General features: G+C 29.2%; 1 protein-coding gene across 1 annotated transcript; it reads right to left on the minus strand.

Annotated features, from left to right (window-relative positions):
- Positions 1-13442: 13442 nt before the first annotated feature.
- LOC139875339 (umecyanin-like) lies at positions 13443-13844 on the minus strand. Its single transcript, XM_071862678.1, has one exon. It carries the CDS (start codon positions 13842-13844, stop codon positions 13443-13445), a length of 402 nt encoding a protein of 133 aa, XP_071718779.1.
- Between the last annotated feature and the right edge of the window lie 6141 nt (positions 13845-19985).

Consider the following 19985-nt stretch of genomic DNA (forward strand, 5'->3'; position numbering starts at 1 on the left):
TCTTACAGCGTTTCTACATCAACAGTTATATGAATGTGTATGACATTTATCTCTTAGAATTATGATCTTCAATTCCGAATTTCTAAAAAGCACTTTAGTCTATAAATCAGTTTTCTGAGTTTTGAAAAAGCTGATGAAGCAGTGAAAACTGGAGACTGCCTTAACAGTCAAAAGTTTGATAATAAATAATTGTGCAAACCATGAAGGAGACTCTGAACAAATCACAAGGATTAAACTTGTACATAAAGAATCTTGATGATTATGTTTCTGATGAAATCTTTGGCGATTACCTTGCTCCTTAACCGCTCTAAATCATCGTGAATGAATTTCTTCATCACAATTTGATTTTGAAATTCTAAGATATCATCGTATCTTTCTTTATTAATATCCTCAATATTTCTGAAGATAACTTCATAAATATTCTTGTCCGATATTAATTATCTCTCCGCTCTACCTGTGTTATACCATAAAAGAAACTGTTTTAGTTTCTAAAATTCTGAAAAATTCGAATTTGAATTATGAATGATTTTAAAGTAGTGTTGGAGACTGATGCATGAGTTAGTATAATATAATGACACTTGATCAACGTGATTATATTACAGTAAGTCATGCTGAGTTTCTAAATGGAACGTGATGATTCATAGACCATACCGTCATCATGTGCCATGTTACACGACTCTTACATTCTATCTAATCTATAAACACATCGAGAACATATCTTCCTGATAGTTCTATCTTTTCTCTTGAATTCTGGTAAATTAACCAATCAAGATCGTGCTATTACACTCTCTCTCTCTCTTAGAACATTAGTCATGTACATTCGAAACTTCATACCTATGAATTCTGGACCATTATTCGCTTAACTTAAGGTCAAGAAGAGAAAACAAAAGTTTGAATTGAGGGAGGAAGAATGGAAGATGTGAGCCGTGGAAATAAGGAAATGAACATGGTGGATTTATAGTGAAAAATCAGACAGAACAATCAAGACAGATTATCGCATTTAACCAAAGAGAATCCTAATTTCTTTAATTTTTGAAGAATCAAATCTTGTTACGAAGATTTTCTTTAAATCCCTTGAATTTCGGAATTCAATCGTGACTACGTCAAAAATTAAGACAAATCTTTATTTCTCATTTCACTATTTCGAGATAGCTTCACCCCTACTCTTCGAGTAATCCAATTATCTTATCCATATTACTCAACAGTAATAAAAACTCTATTTATCAACTCATATTCGTCAGGAAAACATTCTTATTGTTAGTCATGACGATCTCGATCAAATTTCTGGGACGAAATTTCTTTAACGGGTAGGTACTGTGACGACCCGAAAATTTCCGAAAAAATTTAAACTTAATCTTTATATGTTTTCGACACGATAAGCTTAGTCTGTAATATTGAGTCTCGAAAATTTTGAAAACTATGTTCATATATTCAATTACCCTTCGACTATTCCCGATGATTCACGAACCACAATCTGTAAATAAATATATATAATTGAAATAGAAACTTATATGATTTAATTTAGTTGTGTAAATAAAATAATATAATATATGATATTACTATAAATTTATATATATATGAAAAGTATATATATATATATATATATATATATATATATATATATATATATATATATATATATATATGATTTAGAATTTATTTAATAAACGCTCGTAGCACTCGTTTGTCATCTTGATAGTCATTAATCAACTTAAAAAGGAACTTATGTGATTTTAAAATAAATGGTGATCCGAAAATAGGTTTTATAAATCATAGGCTTAGTAAAAATGTATTTAGGAGCTATTTATTAAATTTTAAAACTTTTTGTATTTTACTTGGGATTGGGAGTGAATAATTAATGTAATTTTTATTTAATAGTTAATCACCGAATTTTATACCCTAATGACTTAAATAAATAAAGGAAGTTAATTTAAAATTTTGCAATTTTTCTGAAGACTTTTTTTATCCGCCACAAATTAACAACGGAGCACGAAATCCAGTCCGCCTTATAGTGTCGGTAGAATAATTATTGAGGCTGCTAATTAAATTAATATTATTATCTCTTTTTTTACACGTTTCTTTCTATTATGTATCTATCTAACTTTATCTCTATTTTATATATATATATATATATATATATATATATATATATATATATATTTACTTTACTTAATATATATAGAAACATCATTAAACTTCTATGATCAACCTTCAACCCAGAGCAAAACCCGCCACCATAACAACCGTAGACGCTACCATGAACAACCATCTCCCTAAACCTCCATGATCTTCTCTCTCTCTCTCTCCCTCTCTCTCTCTCTCTCTCTCTCTCTCCTCCGTTACTCTCTCTCTCTTTTCATGAAATACCAACAATTACCACAGTTGCTTGTAGATGCTTGCTATTGCTACTGCTCGTGTTTATTCCTACTAATGTATTGGTTCACACACGACACACACACTTATACATCAAGGTTTCAGGAGAGTGCTGCAGTTGTTATTACAAGGAAGAAGATGATGATCCATTGATTTCATTTTTCTGCATCGAAACCGGACTGCTGCAGTTGTTTTTATTTTTTTTTTCAAACAAACAAACACCCTTGGAACATCATTAGCTAAATTTCTACTATTAGTTACCTTCCTGTTCAAGTTCGTTTACTAATTCTATTTTGTTTTAGTTGAATGAACAGCAGTTTTAGCTGCTATTAATATAACTGTTATGATGCGTTTTGCAGCCATTAAACACCACCTCAAACCACCATAAATCGTTGCTTTTATATCCATTTATGCTGCAGTTTCAAACCAACCATACCCACTTGTTTCACAGCGACTATTTTCTATTTATATATTTTTTAACGAAGGAAGTAAAGGAATAGATGATGATGATTACGATGATCATGAAGGGTGAAGTTGATGATGAGATGATATGTATCAGTTGACGTTTATATTTTTTTTTTATTTAACCGAATCATTTGTTGAGATAAATGGATCACGTGACAATTGGGCTTGTTAACGGGCTAAGAGTGATCATGAATGTTTGGCCTGATTATTGTTGGGCTCTTTTGCTATTGGGCATGTGTCACGAACTGTTCTATAAGACGATTACAGCTAGGTTTCAATTCCTGTCTCATTGTCCGATTGATAATCGATGATGGTACACGAAGATGATAACTAAAGAAGATGATGAATAATGTCGTTAATGGTACAAGGATGATGATGACAGTATAGGAGATTAATGATGATCACGATGGAATGATATTGATGATGATGATGATGATGATGTTGATGACGATAATAATGATGAGTGTTATAATTAAGTGAAGAAGAGAATGTAAACTGAAACAAACGGGTTAAAAGAAATTAGAAGCTAATTAAAACAGAAAAGTAATTAGCAGTGTAGTGGATTGGGTGTGTTTGGGGTTAGCGTGAGGTCGCGTGTTCGAGCCCGAGCAGTGGCGTTTTATTTTTAAGGCTTGTTTCTTCAAAGGTTGTACTCTTTTATTATTATTATTATTATTATTATTATTATTATTATTATTATTATTATTATTATTATTATTATTATTATTATTATTATTATTATTATTATTATTATTATTATTATTATTACTTTTATTAATATAATTATTATTATTATTATTATTGACATTATTAGGATTATTATTATTATTATTATTATTATTATTATTATTATTATCATTTTTTATTATTATAAGTATTATCATTTTTATTAACATTACTATATAATATCAAAATATTTTAATAAATATTTATAGAAGTAAACTCACTGTAGTAATAGAAAATACTAATTAGTTATTTAAAGTGAATAATATAAATATATCTAACTTAGTATTTAATATAACAAATTATGGATTTTTAAAGCTATATAAATATTATGTATATAAAAATATATTTATAAGTAATATCACATAGGTATGTATTATTCATATTAACAATTTTATACGAATATTCATATATAACAAATTAGGTATTTTTAATATAATACTAATCAAATATATATTAATATAACTATATAAATATTAAACACTTTAAATATATATACACAAATTAAATATATATAATATGTAAAATAAGTTATAATATGTGAATTTGTTCAATTACAATTATGTGTGTTAATATATATATAAATGATATAGGCTCGTGAATCCAAGGACAACCCTGCATTGTTCAGTATCGTCGTATGAATATTTTTACTACAAAATATTGTATTGTGAGTTCATTTGCTCCCTTTTACTCTTTATATTTTTGGGACTGAGAATACATGCGCTGTTTTTACAACAGCTTTATTAAATGCTTTTGAAATATATTTTGAACTGAGAATACATGAAATGCTTTTATAAATATTTGACGCGATATGACACACGCAAAACATTCCTCGAATGAATTATTATGCAGACAAAAGTTCTGTGGATTATTATTGAATTAGTTGGACATGATAATTGCCACTAATTGTTGTGAATATTTTTTCCCTGATTATTATTGCTTGGTAACCTAAGAATTAGAAACGGGTATGGCCCTAATTCACGCGAATCCTAAAGGTAGCTACCGGATTTAACACCCCCACCTAGAATGTTCACTAGACGGAAGAGCTAGTGGGCGTGGTGTTTAGTACTTCGAGGTTTATATATTATACAGACGAGATGTTCTGTTTTTTGGAGATATTATTGATGCGCATTATAGGTTAAGGTCAGTTACTAAGCCAAGCTATGAAAGCAATGAAAAGTATGTATCGAGAGAATGATTTTATACACAGGTTATGTGTATGTTATTTTTGTGCACGAGATATGTGTACGGTTACTAAGATTTATGAAAGATGATTTCATACACGAGAAAGGTGTACTGTATTTAAAAGATATCGCATGTACATTACAGGTGGGTATAGGATTCGGGCCCATTTGTACCATGTAGGATTTAAATCTTGTGGTCTATCAAAATGATGAATTTTATTGTTTACGATAAACTTATGAACTCACCAACCTTTTGGTTGACACTTTAAAGCATGTTTATTCTCAGGTATGAAAGAAATCTTCCGCTGTGCATTTGCTCATTCTAGAGATATTACTTGGAGTCATTCATGGCATATTTCAAAAGACGTTGCATTCGAGTCGTTGAATTTATCAAGATTATTATTAAGTCAATTATAGTTGGATATATTATGAAATGGTATGCATGCCGTCAACTTTTGATGCAAAGAAAGTTTGTCTTTTAAAAACGAATGCAATATTTGTAAAGTGTATCATATAGAGGTCAAGTACCTCGCTATGTAACCAAATGTAATGTATTCGTCCTGATGGATTAGGACGGGTCGTTATACTTACAAGTATTGAATACACTTTATAATATAACAATACATATAAAGGATAGCTATACTCGTATTTTCATTCAATTTCCTCAAGAATTCTACTCGCATTCATACGGTATTTTTTTACCCGTATTATACACAGCTTCTAGAAGTATTTACTATTGGTATATGCCAATAGAAATCTGCAATTATTTGTGTAATATGTCATCCATGACCTAATCAATTTAATATGTCATCCATGACTTAATACATTTTAACTTATCTTAGATATTTTCACTAAAAACTAAATTTTCAAGTCTATAAATAAGCACCATTTCTAACTCATTTTTACACATTCATTTTCCAAATTTTACTTCCAATTTTCACACACACTTGCAAGAATTCTCTCAAGTTTTGTTCTACTACTTCTTTTCAGCAACTTTACATTCTAAACTTGAGGTAAAAACTCTACTTCAACTCTTGTTCAATTCATATGTTTATAGCTATCTATATAAGAGTTTATAAACTAGAACATAGTTTAGTTGATTCTAAACTTGTTTGAAGAACTAATCTAATCTTTCTAACTTAACTCTAATAACACTTATTTATATGTATTATGATGTTATATTAAGTTAATATAAGAACTTATAACTTGTACATATGAAGAACACCTTGAAACTTAACATATATCGTTTAATCTCCATTCGGCAAAAAGCGGGCTGTTTTGGGTTGGGAATTAAAAACCTATCTTAGACTTTGATTTCGAGGCTAAAACTTTGGAAATATGTTAATATATGTAAATAAGACTTCCAGTATTTTTTTCATGATTTTAGACAAAGTGGAAGTATTTTATCAAAAATCATATATTGGGTGGGTGCCGGGATTCTTTCAAATCTGTCCACGGGCACAAAAAGAGGGTAAAACTCTGAATATTAATACATGGGCTGAACTTTTCGAATTTTTTTTGAAAAATTAACTTCTTAAGGAATCCATAGCAATTTGATTCACTTTAAATGGAGTTGTAATGAATATTTGGCGAGCAAAACAAAATCTGCTAAAATTAACGTTGTATGGACGAAATTTATATTGTAAAAAATTATATTAACCATATCCTTGCTAACTTTTACTATATCCTATATATATTTGGACATGTTATCATTAGTATAACAAAATATTATATAATAATCTTGGTACATTCCATGAAAATAAGTATACAATACGTTTTGATAAATCCTAAGACAATAAGTATACAATACGTTTTGATAAATTCTAAGACAATACGTATACAATATGTCTATGGGTTGATGCAAAGACAATACGTATACAATACGTCGTGGGGGTAATTCTAAGATTATATATATACCGATTATTGGACTATTGGACATTTCGGACTATTTTGGACTACTAACATAAAAATGTTAAAAATTAATATATAAGTATTCTATGAACTTGTTTTATTTTATTCACATGTCGTATTTTATTCCAAGGACGACGGCCATATTTTTAATAAGCTGAAAACTTATTTTTAATATACTTTTACTACCGTGAGTATATAGTCTCATTTTTAAACTCTAAAAATATTTTGGGATGAGAATACATGCATTTTATGTTTTACGCCATGGACACAAGTACTTAAAATATATTCTACGTTGAGTTGTACCACCTTGCATATCTTCCCTAATAGCTTGGTAACTAATATTTACATGTTGTAAGAACATGTAAGCGCGAATCCTATTGATAGATCTATCGGGTTTGACAACCCCAATCGGGCTAGTCGCTCTAGTATCGTAAACGGTTGCATAGTACTTCGTTTTTACTACACTTGGTACAGTGTAGGGAGATTTTATAATAAAGGGAATATGCTACATTAATGGTTAAGTATGGTTACCGAAGCGCTCAACAATTTATAGAATACTTTTATACACTTGCGAGTGTACATATATTTATAACTATGAAATCTTGTGGTCTATATTTATATCGATGCTAAACCTATATATCTCACCAACTTTTGTGTTGACTGTTTAAGCATGTTTATTCTCAGGTCCTTAAGAAAGTCTTCCGCTGTTGCATAATCTGAGCAAGCTGTGCATGGAGTCTCATGCTTTCAATTAAATAAAGTGTTGCATTCAATAAAACCCTTGTCATGTATTATATTTGACTGTTATGTCAAGTATGTAGTATTTGAAAACCGATGTATTATGAGAATTATTCCTTAAATAATCGTCCAATTGTTTAAAACATGCATTATGTATAATAATGGTGTGTTTTTTTTTTTATGAAACGAATGCAATATTTTCTAAAACGTATCATATAGAGGTCAAATACCTCGCTATGGGACCAATGAATAGCGTACTGCGTTTATAGTAATATGGACGGGTCGTTTCATACCCCGAACACAAATTTATGATTACAGTATCAGATCCTACGAAGCGATTACAATTAAATAAACCGACGTGTGTACTTCCGGTACATGTAATCAATCTTCAACTGATTGTCAAATCTAAAAACTCCCGTTGATCCTCTGTCAAATTTTTTCTTGATCTTAGATTTAACATTTAGATTCATCAATTGTATAAATGAAAAACCCTAAGTGTTACGAAGTATATAAATGTGAAGATGAGTGGGGATAAAAAATGACCAAGATACCCTCAAAATTTTTGTGAAAGGACAAATCACTCCAAACAAAACAGTAACTCCACATGGGAGTAATGCACTCTCTCAATTAGTATATTGAGATAATTTGTGCAACGATAGACGAAAATGTACGATTCATATTGATTTTTTAAATCAATCAATGAATCCATTGTTTCACAAATTTAGATGATGAATAAAGATCGGTGATGAAACACTCACTTAATGGGGCTATCTGAATTGGAATAAAAGGCCAATAGAATATGCTTTTAGTTGATTTAGGAATTAAAGTTTAGAAGTGAATAAAAGTAGGTTAAGCTATGATAAAGACACACGTCATTTCAATTCTGTGCTAATGGCTGCTAACGACATGCTAAATTAATAAGATGCTGACAACTCAGCAATTAAATTTATATTTTATAATAATGTATAGATAGAAGATAACCGATTGTGAAGTTGTGATGTGGTCCAGCGGTTGGTGGCCTGCCTCCTTTAGGGGATGTCAGGAGTTCGACCCCCGTTGGCTACATATTAAAAACACAATTTCATCCCTACCATGAAGTATCCACCCATGACACCTTTCCCATATCGTTTGGGGGGGGGTAAAGGGGAGGGGGTTTTACTTGACCGTGCCCTTGGATCGGTTTCAAGGTTTCCTCCCGGGCAGCGATGGGGGTGGGGTTATTATCGCTGCATCGGCATAGTCGAAACGGGAGATGATCGCAACGGGTGGTTTAGTCCTCCTAGGGTGATCCCAATCGCTGTTCAAAAAAAAAAAAAAAAAAAAAAAAGAAGATAACCGATTGTAAATTTCTTACAAATTTATAAGACATCGTTAATTTGTTAGATCAAGGCCTTAAGTCATTTTCCTTAGTAATGTACCTACTTATCTCTCTCTCTTTTTTAGGCGAGAAAATGATAAAATTTATAAATGATAAAAAGTTTCATCACAAGAATGAAACCCCTAAACATGTACACACGCATGACACACACTTGCGAGCACAACTAATACAAAAAACCTAATGAGTGGCCACAACTCTAACTAAGGCGACAACGAAACAACGAACAAGCCCAACAACGACCTCAAATATAAATTACAAAATAGAAAAAAGAGTGCGACAAGGCTGAATTTTTACAACCTTGATTAAAATTAAGAAATAAGTTTTGCACAAAAAAATAATTACATTCTTGAATTTCTTAAGATAAATTCACCTTGAGGATATATCACATATCTACAAAACACCCATTTTAATACATTAGAGTCATTAGAACATTTGTTAAGCAAACATATTTAGGTGTAAAATGTAGTTTAAAAATCAACCTAGTCAAATAATTTTGTAATACACGAAGTCGAATTTAGTTAGAGACTCGTAAGGTCACGAGACACCACTAGTTCGGAAATTTTTAATAGAAAATACATTTTAAATTGTACATGACACAACTAAATTTAACTGCATGACCACATATGTTTTTCAGATTTATAATTGTATAATACACCACCAAATTTAACTACTCGGACCCTTTATATTTTTCAAATTTTTAGCTTTTAAAAATAAACTATCAATAAGATAGCATTCAAATATATTTAATACTGAAAAAAAATTTAACAACCCCATTAAATTATAATCTTAGAATCGCCACTGGTTGATGTTGTAGTTGATGTGATCAAAAACACAAGTTCATTTGATGTACTACATCTGTTTTTATATAAATTTTAAGAGTATACAGGTGTTTTATACCTTTTTATCAAAAAAAAAATTTGTAACAATCGTATATATTTTAATTGTAATCTATCTATCTTATATATATATATATATATATATATATATATATATATATATATATATATATATATATATATATATATATATATATATAGTAATTGAGTCATAGAATTATAAGTATGGTGTATTAAATACTTTTAACTCAATAAAATTTACTCATGCAATTTAATAGACCGGTAAAAAAGGTTAAAAATTATTATGGTAAAAGAGTAAAAAAAACAAAAACCATATTAAATAAAAATGTCATAAATAAATTTGAAGTAATTAATAATCAATAAATACATAAACCTTTTATCTTCTAAGTAACGTAAGTTATTTTTATTAGCCTATAAATATATAATATTCTTTCCATTTTTCCATATCAATCGTACAAAAGAGTACACCATATTACTAATGTTGTATATTCGATTTTTTTTTATGATGGAAAAAAGAAGAAATGATATATATATATATATATATATATATATATATATATATATATATATATATATATATGTATATATTATTAAATATAATATTTGTTTGTTTGTTTTTGTTGGTATCGAAGAAACACCAATTTTCAAATATTGTAAATCGCAGACAAGGCAAGAAGAAATGTGGTTGACTCTATGTTGAATCGATTCGTCCTAAGCTTCTCTCTTTAATGTTAATATTATGATATTATGATTATTATATTATATATTTATATAACTTATATGAGTAATAATGAAGATTATGATTATATATATATATATATATATATATATATATATATATATATATATATAATTTTATTCATAATTATAATTATGAATATGATTACGATTATGACTAACAATAATAATAATTATCTTTATTATATATATATATATATATATATATATATATATATATATATATATATATATAAAATTGTATTCATAATTATAATTATGAATATGATTACAATTATGACTAATAATAATAATAATTATCTTTATTATTATTACATTTTAGTTATAATTTATATAAGTATGATTATTATAGGTGTAATATTTTTTTATCTATGTAAATATATCAATCATGTTTATTAAATTAATTTTCACAAATAATTATATATATATATATATATATATATATATATATATATATATATATATATATATATATATATATATATATATATATATATATATATACAACGATATCTATCAATGTAAATATGAAAAATGAAAAGTTTGAAACTATTGGTATTATTTATGTCAATTATGATAAAGAAAATAAAAAGATTAAAACTAATCATATAATTTATGATATATAAATTTTACTTTTTATGAATGAATGTTTATAACTAAATTTAAATTAAGAAAAATAAAAAGATAACTGTTATTGAAAAGTTTATAACGTAACTCTTGGTGGTGTTACACATATTTATTATAATAGTTAATAAATAATTTATAATTTCATATCAATTGTTATTCAATATTATGAACCTCCAATTTAATTCTATTCACAAGTTTTATATTGTGTAGTGTAGTCAAACATAACGGTTCATGTTTATATTTAGAAGTTTTTTATGTACTCCAATTATTATGTAATTACTTATTGTCACATATGAGGTCATAAAGAGATACCTTAAAAATTTAATGGTTAATTGTAAAGGTAATATATGTTTATATATTATGAATTATACTATAATATTTATGGTTTATGATGTATTTTGGCATCATTGTTAACTCATTTGACCACCTTTTGTAAACTTTTGTTTATATATAATTACATTAGTATACATGACCCAAATGTGCAGATTTTTTTAGTGACAAACAAAATATATGCACAAAATCCTACTTGACCACTTGCATAATGGGACCAACATCAACTTTTACTTCAAGGTTAATATGTTTTCAACCAAACTCCCGCCATAACTCTAACAATTTGGAACACGAATTTAAAAATGGTGAAATTTGAGACAGGACGTGCAACGCACGGGCATTACCTTCTAGTTATATATGTATGACCGAAACCATTTCTCACAAAAATTCGTGAGTCATCTCTATGAAACTATATATAATTACAAAATACATAGTTGTTTCGTTAAATTTTAAGTCCATGTTAGATACATAACAATAAATCATTAAATGCGTTAAAATAATGTATTTGTATAAATACATAAAAAAAACTAATAAGATATCATTATCAATAACACTCACTACAAGAAAAATCGGGACGGGCGACGAATGTTTTTTGCAGCTATGATCGAGATGTCGGTAATAACTCGCTAAACGACAAAACTTCCAGGCTTTTTGTTTCTTTTTTGCATTTCTTTACTACAATGTGGGTCCCACTCGCTATCGTCGCAAACAACCGTCGCAAAAGACCTTTCACGGCGAACCTTAGGAGTCGGTTTATTTGCGCCGAGATATCGTCGCAAAAGATTTTTGCGGCGATTTTTAGGGCCTTATGTGGCGCTAAAAATCGCCTCAAATAGGCCGATTCCCTGTAGTGACTTAACATGTTATATAAATATAAATATAAGAATTATATCATCCTAACTATAAAAGCCTCAGCTCAGATCAACATACGATCTATATGATCGTAACAATAAGCAATTGCAGCAACGCGTAGGCCATATAACTCTGGTTTAAAACTAAGATCAAGATGAAAAAAGAAATTAAAATCTTTAATAATTTCAGCAAGCTGTCATTCATAATTGTTGATGACTTGTTAACTAATGAATCATTAGGTTTTAGGATCAGAAATTGAGACCGCGTATATGAGGTCACACGATGCGTAATAAGAATCACCTAAACTAAAACATCCTTTGATGATCTCTTATAATAATAGTTAGGGTAATTAAAAACGAGGAATATTAAAATGAAACCAACTTTTAAGTTGAGATTCAAGGGACCAATCAGAGTGCGACACGTGGCGCGATAATCACATGTGATTGAAAAAAAAAATTAAAAATTTTTTTTTTCAAAAACAAAAAAAATTTTGAAATTTTTTTTTTACGAAATTTTTTTTTTCAAAATTTTTTTTTGTGATTGTAAAACCCAATCACATGTGATTTTGCATGTCAAATCCAATCACATGTGATTGAATTTTTTTATAATAAAATGACGAATTTCAGTAAATTTGGTGCTAAAACCTTTTAACACCAAGTTTTTTTTATCAAAACTTGATCAAATCAACGAATTAAAGTCTGAGATTTTGAAGATATGATCTTGAAATGCTAACAAACTTGATCAAATCACCGAATTAAAATCTGTTTCTGGTTGAATTTTTTTTTTAAAAAAAATTTTGAATTTTTTTTTTTAAAAAAATTTGAATTTCTTTTTCAATCACATGTGATTGGATTTGAAATGCAGAATCAAATGTGATTGTGTTTTACAATCACATGTGATTGGATTTGAAATGACATGTGATTGGATTTGAAATGCTAAATTTAAAAAAAAAATTAAATTTTTTTTAAAAAAATTAAAAAAACATTTTTTAAAAAAAAAATAAAAAATTTTAATTTAAAAAAAAAAAAAAATTTTGAATTTTTTTTTCAATCACATGTGATTGTCGCGCCACATGTCACGCTCTAATTAGTCCGTTGAATTTTAAGCAAATTATTGGATTCAATGGATTACAACTCAATTAAAAATAAACTACGGGTTTATAAGTTAAGAATAAATACTTCAATACAAAACACTTCAAGTTCTTAAATTAAAATTATTTCTATTATTTAACTTACTTATCATTTATATTAAATAAAAATTCATTACTCAATTAGAGATACCGTCATCTTGAACCAAAACTGCTAATTTTAGGTTACGCTTGCAATGATCCTCTAACGTGCAAATAAAGTAATAATATTTAGGTTCATTCAAGTACACGGTTATTGGGCTAATCACTTCAACAGAGCTAGGGTCATTGATTTCACATCTATCATACTCTCCAGCAGTCACAAATGCGAGATCATGAGATCCGTTAACAAATTCAAAATACAGTGTGTCGCCAACCCTAAAGGTCTTATTAGAAGCCCACTTAACATAGAAATCGGGGTTGCTTTGTAGATTCCATTTTTTGTCGTCGCCAACTTTATATTGAACGGCTTCTGAACTGTATAATGTCATGATTACAAGCATGGCTATAAACATAACCATATTAGGGTTGAATGATGACATTTTTGTATCTCTTTTGATTTACTTTAGCTTGAATATTTGATAAAGGTTTCGGTTATATTAACATTAACATTGGAGGCTAAAGAAGAGTTTAAATAGCATGGATTCAACATATAAATCTTTATTAAGGTAATTTATGATGTAATATTTCATCATAATAAAGTATAATATGAAGTAATATTATGATGTAGTGATAATATATTACTACGTATAATATAATATGATGTGAAATACCATAATAATATAGCGTAAGATATTAAATATTAATATTATATTATGACATAACATACTTTAATATGAACATGCATTAATTAATCTGATGTAATATAATAAAATGTAATATAATATAATATAATATGAAATATGATATATAATATAATATAATATAATATAATATAATATAATATAATATAATATAATGTAATATAATATAATATAATATAATATACAACAACAACAACATGCCCAATCCCACGTGCGTGAAGTATGGAGGAGGTGAGGCGTAGACAACCCTTCCTCTATCCTAGAATAAAGAAAAATTATTTCTCCACCCCGAGTGAAACACTCACAAGAGTAGAGAAAGTCCTTCCTCTCTCTGTTCGACGGATAAAGAGATTGTGTAACGACCCTGGATTTTTCAACGTTTATTTATTAATAATTATTATTAATACTTGTGATTTAAGGAATGTATTGTTTATATACATTTACATGTTATCATACTTGACTTTAAATGCCCGAAACGTCTTTGTGACACACGTACATTACAAGAATAATATTTTTAGAGTATTATTTACATTCATGATTAATTTTATTAATCATTTTAATTAACTAAGGTTATTAGTTAATTACTTGGGCTTTAATTGGATTTACTTGTTAATTAATGGAACTTGGGCTTTTATTAGTGATTAGTGGGCTTAGAAGCCCATCCTACTTCTTTATTGAACTTATTAGCCCATTACTCCATGTAAGTATTACTTAAGGTTAAACTAGATGAAGTAAGTTAGTAAAGAATCTAGTTACTTATACCTTTCCCATATAAACACCCTTATTAACCAACTTTTGAAGCTTTACTTGCATGAGACTAGTGGACATTTTTCTTCCTCTTGTTGTGATGACCCGGAAATTTCCGACCAAATTTAAACTTAATCTTAATCTATAATCGACACGATAAGCAAAGTCTGTAATGTGAAGTCTCAAAAACTTTGAATAGTGTTCATGTAATCATTTAACCATTGACCGTTCCCGACGATTCACGAACAATTGTTTGAAAATAAATAAATATATATATATATATATATATATATATATATATATATATATATATATATATATATATATATATATATATATACATAATTAATAAATGGTAATATAACTACAAATTTGAATAATTGTTATATTAATATTATTATTCATAATATAACATATATATATATATATATATATATATATATATATATATATATATATATAATTGTTATGATTAAGTTATTATATTAACTTGATTACTAAAAATTATTATTCTTATTTAAAGTTATTATTATCAGTATTCTTATTAGTATTATTATGATATTAATATCATTATTATTTCTATTATTAGTTTTATTAATATTATTAGTATTAATATTAAATATTAATGTTTGTATTATAAATATTAATATGTTCCTTTACATATTCAATAAACCAACACAGATATATTATATAGAAAATTACAGTTTCATATAAATGCTTATATATACACACAAAATACAGATATAATTATATATAATTACATATACAGATATATAAATATATAAACATCGTATTTGCATATATAAACACGGAAGGGAACGAATTTCTGTTTCCAGTCCTTTTCAATCTGTAGTTGATTGGTTTCCTTTTGTACAAACCAGAATCTAAAACAAAAGGATGAATCCAAATATCTGTTGACAATCGTGATCAGTCTTCATTTTTTTATTCCTTTCCATTGATTTGATCTCCTGTCTTTTTACTAGTAGAAGTGAGTGTCAAACATAAGAAACAAATTCAGTTACTAATATATCCAAAAACTGATGCTATCGAATTCTTTCTTTTTAATTTTCATATATAGATTTCGTACTGGATCAAATATTTATGTCGACCATTATCACTAGATACCAATTAAATATACTGCTGCAATGGTACGATTAAACACCACTTTAACATCTCATCGTTATCTTATTATCTTCTTATTCTTTCTTCATGCTGTCTTAGTGATCAAAGAAGACCCAAAAACCATCTTCACTAAATTACCACTACGAACCACAACCGACATCATCTTCATAAACCTTCACAACTAAACCAACCGAAACCCCATCATCGAACTATCACCCTGCTCTTTCTCTTCTCTCTTTCTCTTCCTGGTTCTCTTTCTATTATATACTCCGTATCTCGCGATCAATGTTGCTACTTCATTCCTGTATTGATTAGCTGATCTTACCACCATCATAATTGCCGGTTTTGTAGCCACACCTTCCATTATCATTGAAACCATAAATCCACATAAAATCTCTGTAAGATACGCGTACTCTTTACTCCAAAACTTGAGTGAAAAACTGCAACTACCATATTTTGTTTCAATCGTTACATATAAACGAATAAAGAAAATGTTAGGATAAGGATCTGTAAAGTGAGTGATATTCATAAAGTACTAGCAAGTTGGTTGGTAATTTGTCTAATATAATCATGATAAGGGTTAGTGGATGATGAAGTATTGATGATGAAATCACGATGAGAGTGTGACTATATTGTGGTACTTGCTGATCGATTTTGTGATACCAGATTCAGATAAATAGTGGGCTGCTATGTTCTTCTTGGATCAAGTTTGACATACAAAGACACCCCGTTTGAGCCTGTCTTGGGCTTGATAATACTGCATAGTTCAAAACCCTCTTTCTAAACCGATCAAAAATTTCTGTTGTTTAACAACTTCTGCTACCGCTGCAAACCTGCGTCTATACATCTGTCTTGCTTCGATTAATTATCACAACCCACGACCCATATTGATCAAGATAATATGGAGGACAAGCGTGAATGACAACCAAACGATGTTGATGACATTATGATTTTATGATGTATAGGATATTGTTATGATGATGATGGTTCCATGATAATAAAGAAAATGATAAAAGAATAGATGATGATTATGATTTGATGATTATGATTTTATGGTGTGATCATGATAAGGATTCTAGGATGAAGAAGAAGAAGAAGATATAAGACACAGAAATAATAAGTTAAATAAATAAAGGGGGCGTATAAATTCAGAAAAACGGAATTGGAGGGACGGTTAGGCACTGATCATGGGAGCGAGAGGTCTCGGGTTCGAGCCCCGTCGTGGCAGTTTGATTTTTTTTGAAGCTTTTAAGGTAGTAACTACTTTAATTATTATTATTATTATTATTATTATTATTATTATTATTATTATTATTATTATTATTATTATTATTATTATTATTATTATTATTATTACTATTATTATTATTATTATTATTATTATTATTATTATTATTATTATTATTATTATTATTATTATTATTATTCTTATTATTATTATTATTATTATTATTATTATCATTATCATTTGTAGCGACCCCGACAAATCGTCAAATGACGGCGTCATCTACGTATGGTCCCATTACATGGTCGTAAGTCTTTATAACAAAGTTTGACCGAAAAATATGTCGCATTCATTTCATAAATAAGGATGTTTCAAGGTTTACAAAAGTAGTTTCCATAACAATTACATAACAATGTTTAAAGTTTGTATGAAACACGTGCGACACAATTAAAAGTAGTCAAAAAGACGCTCCACGTATGCAAGTATACTCGACATCCAATGCAAGTATCAAAAAGTATGAGCGGAAGCATGTATCACCTAAGTTCAAGGACCTGAGAAAAAACATAGAGAATCTGTCAACGAAAACGTTGGTGAAATCATAGGTTTAAATAAGTAAGTGAAAGTAAGTTGAACCAAAAGATTTGCAACATCGATAAAGTCATAGTACATTCTAAAAGTTAATATTCACGAGCACTCAATTATCAAAGCTTAACATTCCGTCCGTTGAACCCCGTAATAATAGTGTTAGAACATACACTGTTTCTCGAAAATATATTTCACCCGTAGACGGTAGCGAACCGTCCGAAGTGAGGGTTTGTCAAACCCATATGGCCATATAACATAAGTTCTCGCTTACACCATCTGATGTAACTAATGATAATCGAATTGAGGATTTGTGTTCAAACTCGTATGTAGAATGTTTGTTTTCCCTGTACTTGTGTTCACGTAGTTTAAAAGAACGTTTATGTTTTCTCATCCCAAAAGTAAGTTCAAAAAGAGTAAAAGTGGGACTATGATCTCACCTTGAGTGCACGTATGAAAAGTACTTCACAAAGTAACGAGTGCGAAGGATAGTGCTAGTCTTGACCTAAACCAATAGGTCGTATCAATAACGGTAAATACGATAGGTCAAAGATGTTTAATTAGTCCTATGGCTCGTTACGACTCGATTATGTAGCATGTGAATCAAATTGTCAAGTTTCATGCAAGATACAAGTACAGAAACAAGTTAGGAAGGTTGCATAATCATTTGGTTAAGTTTGACAAAAAGTCAAACTTTGGTCGATCAAAGTCAACGAAAGTCAACACGTTCGGGTCGGGTCCCGAACTATTTTTCTGAGGTTTTTATTCATATATAAGCATGTTAGAACAAGTCTCATGTGAATCGGAGGTCTAGAACGGGCCAAACATTTTTCACATTTGGGACAAGGAGGTCAGAACCTGGCCCCCTTATATATCGCGCCGCGACAGGAAGGGGCCGCGCCGCGGCAAAGGCCGGGTGCTGGTGCCTGGCCAGTCCCAAATGTTCAAGTCTCAATCCAAAACCTTTTTGTGCATAAAACACAAACCGCTAACACTTAGGACTCGCACCTTATATCGTTGGAAAGCTCTTTTGACGTAGAATGCAACTAAACACAATTCATCAATCAATCTACCTATTATAATAACCAAAATCGCATCTAATGCTCAACATTAATCGCATACAAGTTCATAAATGCAATTCAATGATTCGAGCAACCAATTTACATGAATGATATGCCGTTTCGAAGGTAATCAAGCATACAATCCAACTAAACACTTACCAACAATAATCCATGGCATTCAATGCATCAAAAGTCCATTTCAAGTTCATCAAACCCTAACCCAAATTCACCAAAATCATAAATCAAGTTCATGAACTTTTCTAAAGCAACCTACACATCAAATTGAAACTAGTGATACTAGGAACACAATTAGAACATGAACTTTTAACATCTAACAACATATGATCATCCAAAATTCAAGAACAACACACCAAAATTCAAGAATTAACACTTTTATAAGTTAAAAACATAAAGAACACAAAATCTAGTGATTTTAGGAAGTTACCCAAATGTAATGAAATCGGTATGGAATCGAAGAGGAAGATGCAAGGATCACGAATTTGTAATTTGTTTTGTCGCTAGCTTCCTAATCCGAATTTAGATGATGAATTCTTGTTGGTGTTCTTGAGAGAAAAAGGGAGTAGAAGAACGATGGAGCTGTTGAAATGAGAGGAGGAGGTTGAAGGTTTGACTAGTTGACCTAGTCAAATCTTTGGCCTCTTGGCAAGTTTAGTCCCTCTAATTTGATTCGGGTGCGTGAATTACCTAAACGAGATAATTTAAAACGCGTATCAACGAGAGATGTTATAAACATATAACGGAGTTTAAATTAGTATAACGGAAAAGTAAATGGAAAAAGGCGGGATGTTACATTACCTACTCCTTAAAAGAAATTTCGTCCCGAAATTTAAGTAGGCGTAGTAGTCGTTGTTTCTTCCTAGAGATCTTGCGTTTCCGAATTCACGAATAGATGAGGATACTTCCTTTGCATTTGATCTTGTCTTTCCCAAGTAAACTCGGGTCCTCTTTTGGCGTTCCAACAGACTTTAACAATCGAGATTCGGCTTTGTTTCAATGTCTTGACGGAGGTGTCCACAATTTCAACCGGTTCCTCCACAAAATGAAGCTTGTCATCAATAGTAAGTTCCTCGAGAGGGATGACGATATCGGGTTCGGCAAGACACTTTTTCAAGTTAGATACAT

The sequence above is a fragment of the Rutidosis leptorrhynchoides genome, chromosome 11 (genome assembly GCF_046630445.1).
Source record: "Rutidosis leptorrhynchoides isolate AG116_Rl617_1_P2 chromosome 11, CSIRO_AGI_Rlap_v1, whole genome shotgun sequence".
Classification (NCBI taxonomy): domain Eukaryota; kingdom Viridiplantae; phylum Streptophyta; class Magnoliopsida; order Asterales; family Asteraceae; genus Rutidosis; species Rutidosis leptorrhynchoides.

What these genes read in the sequence shown, in the direction of transcription:
- LOC139875339 (XM_071862678.1), bottom strand. Translation starts at nt 13,844, where the DNA reads ATGTCATCATTCAACCCTAATATGGTTATGTTTATAGCCATGCTTGTA.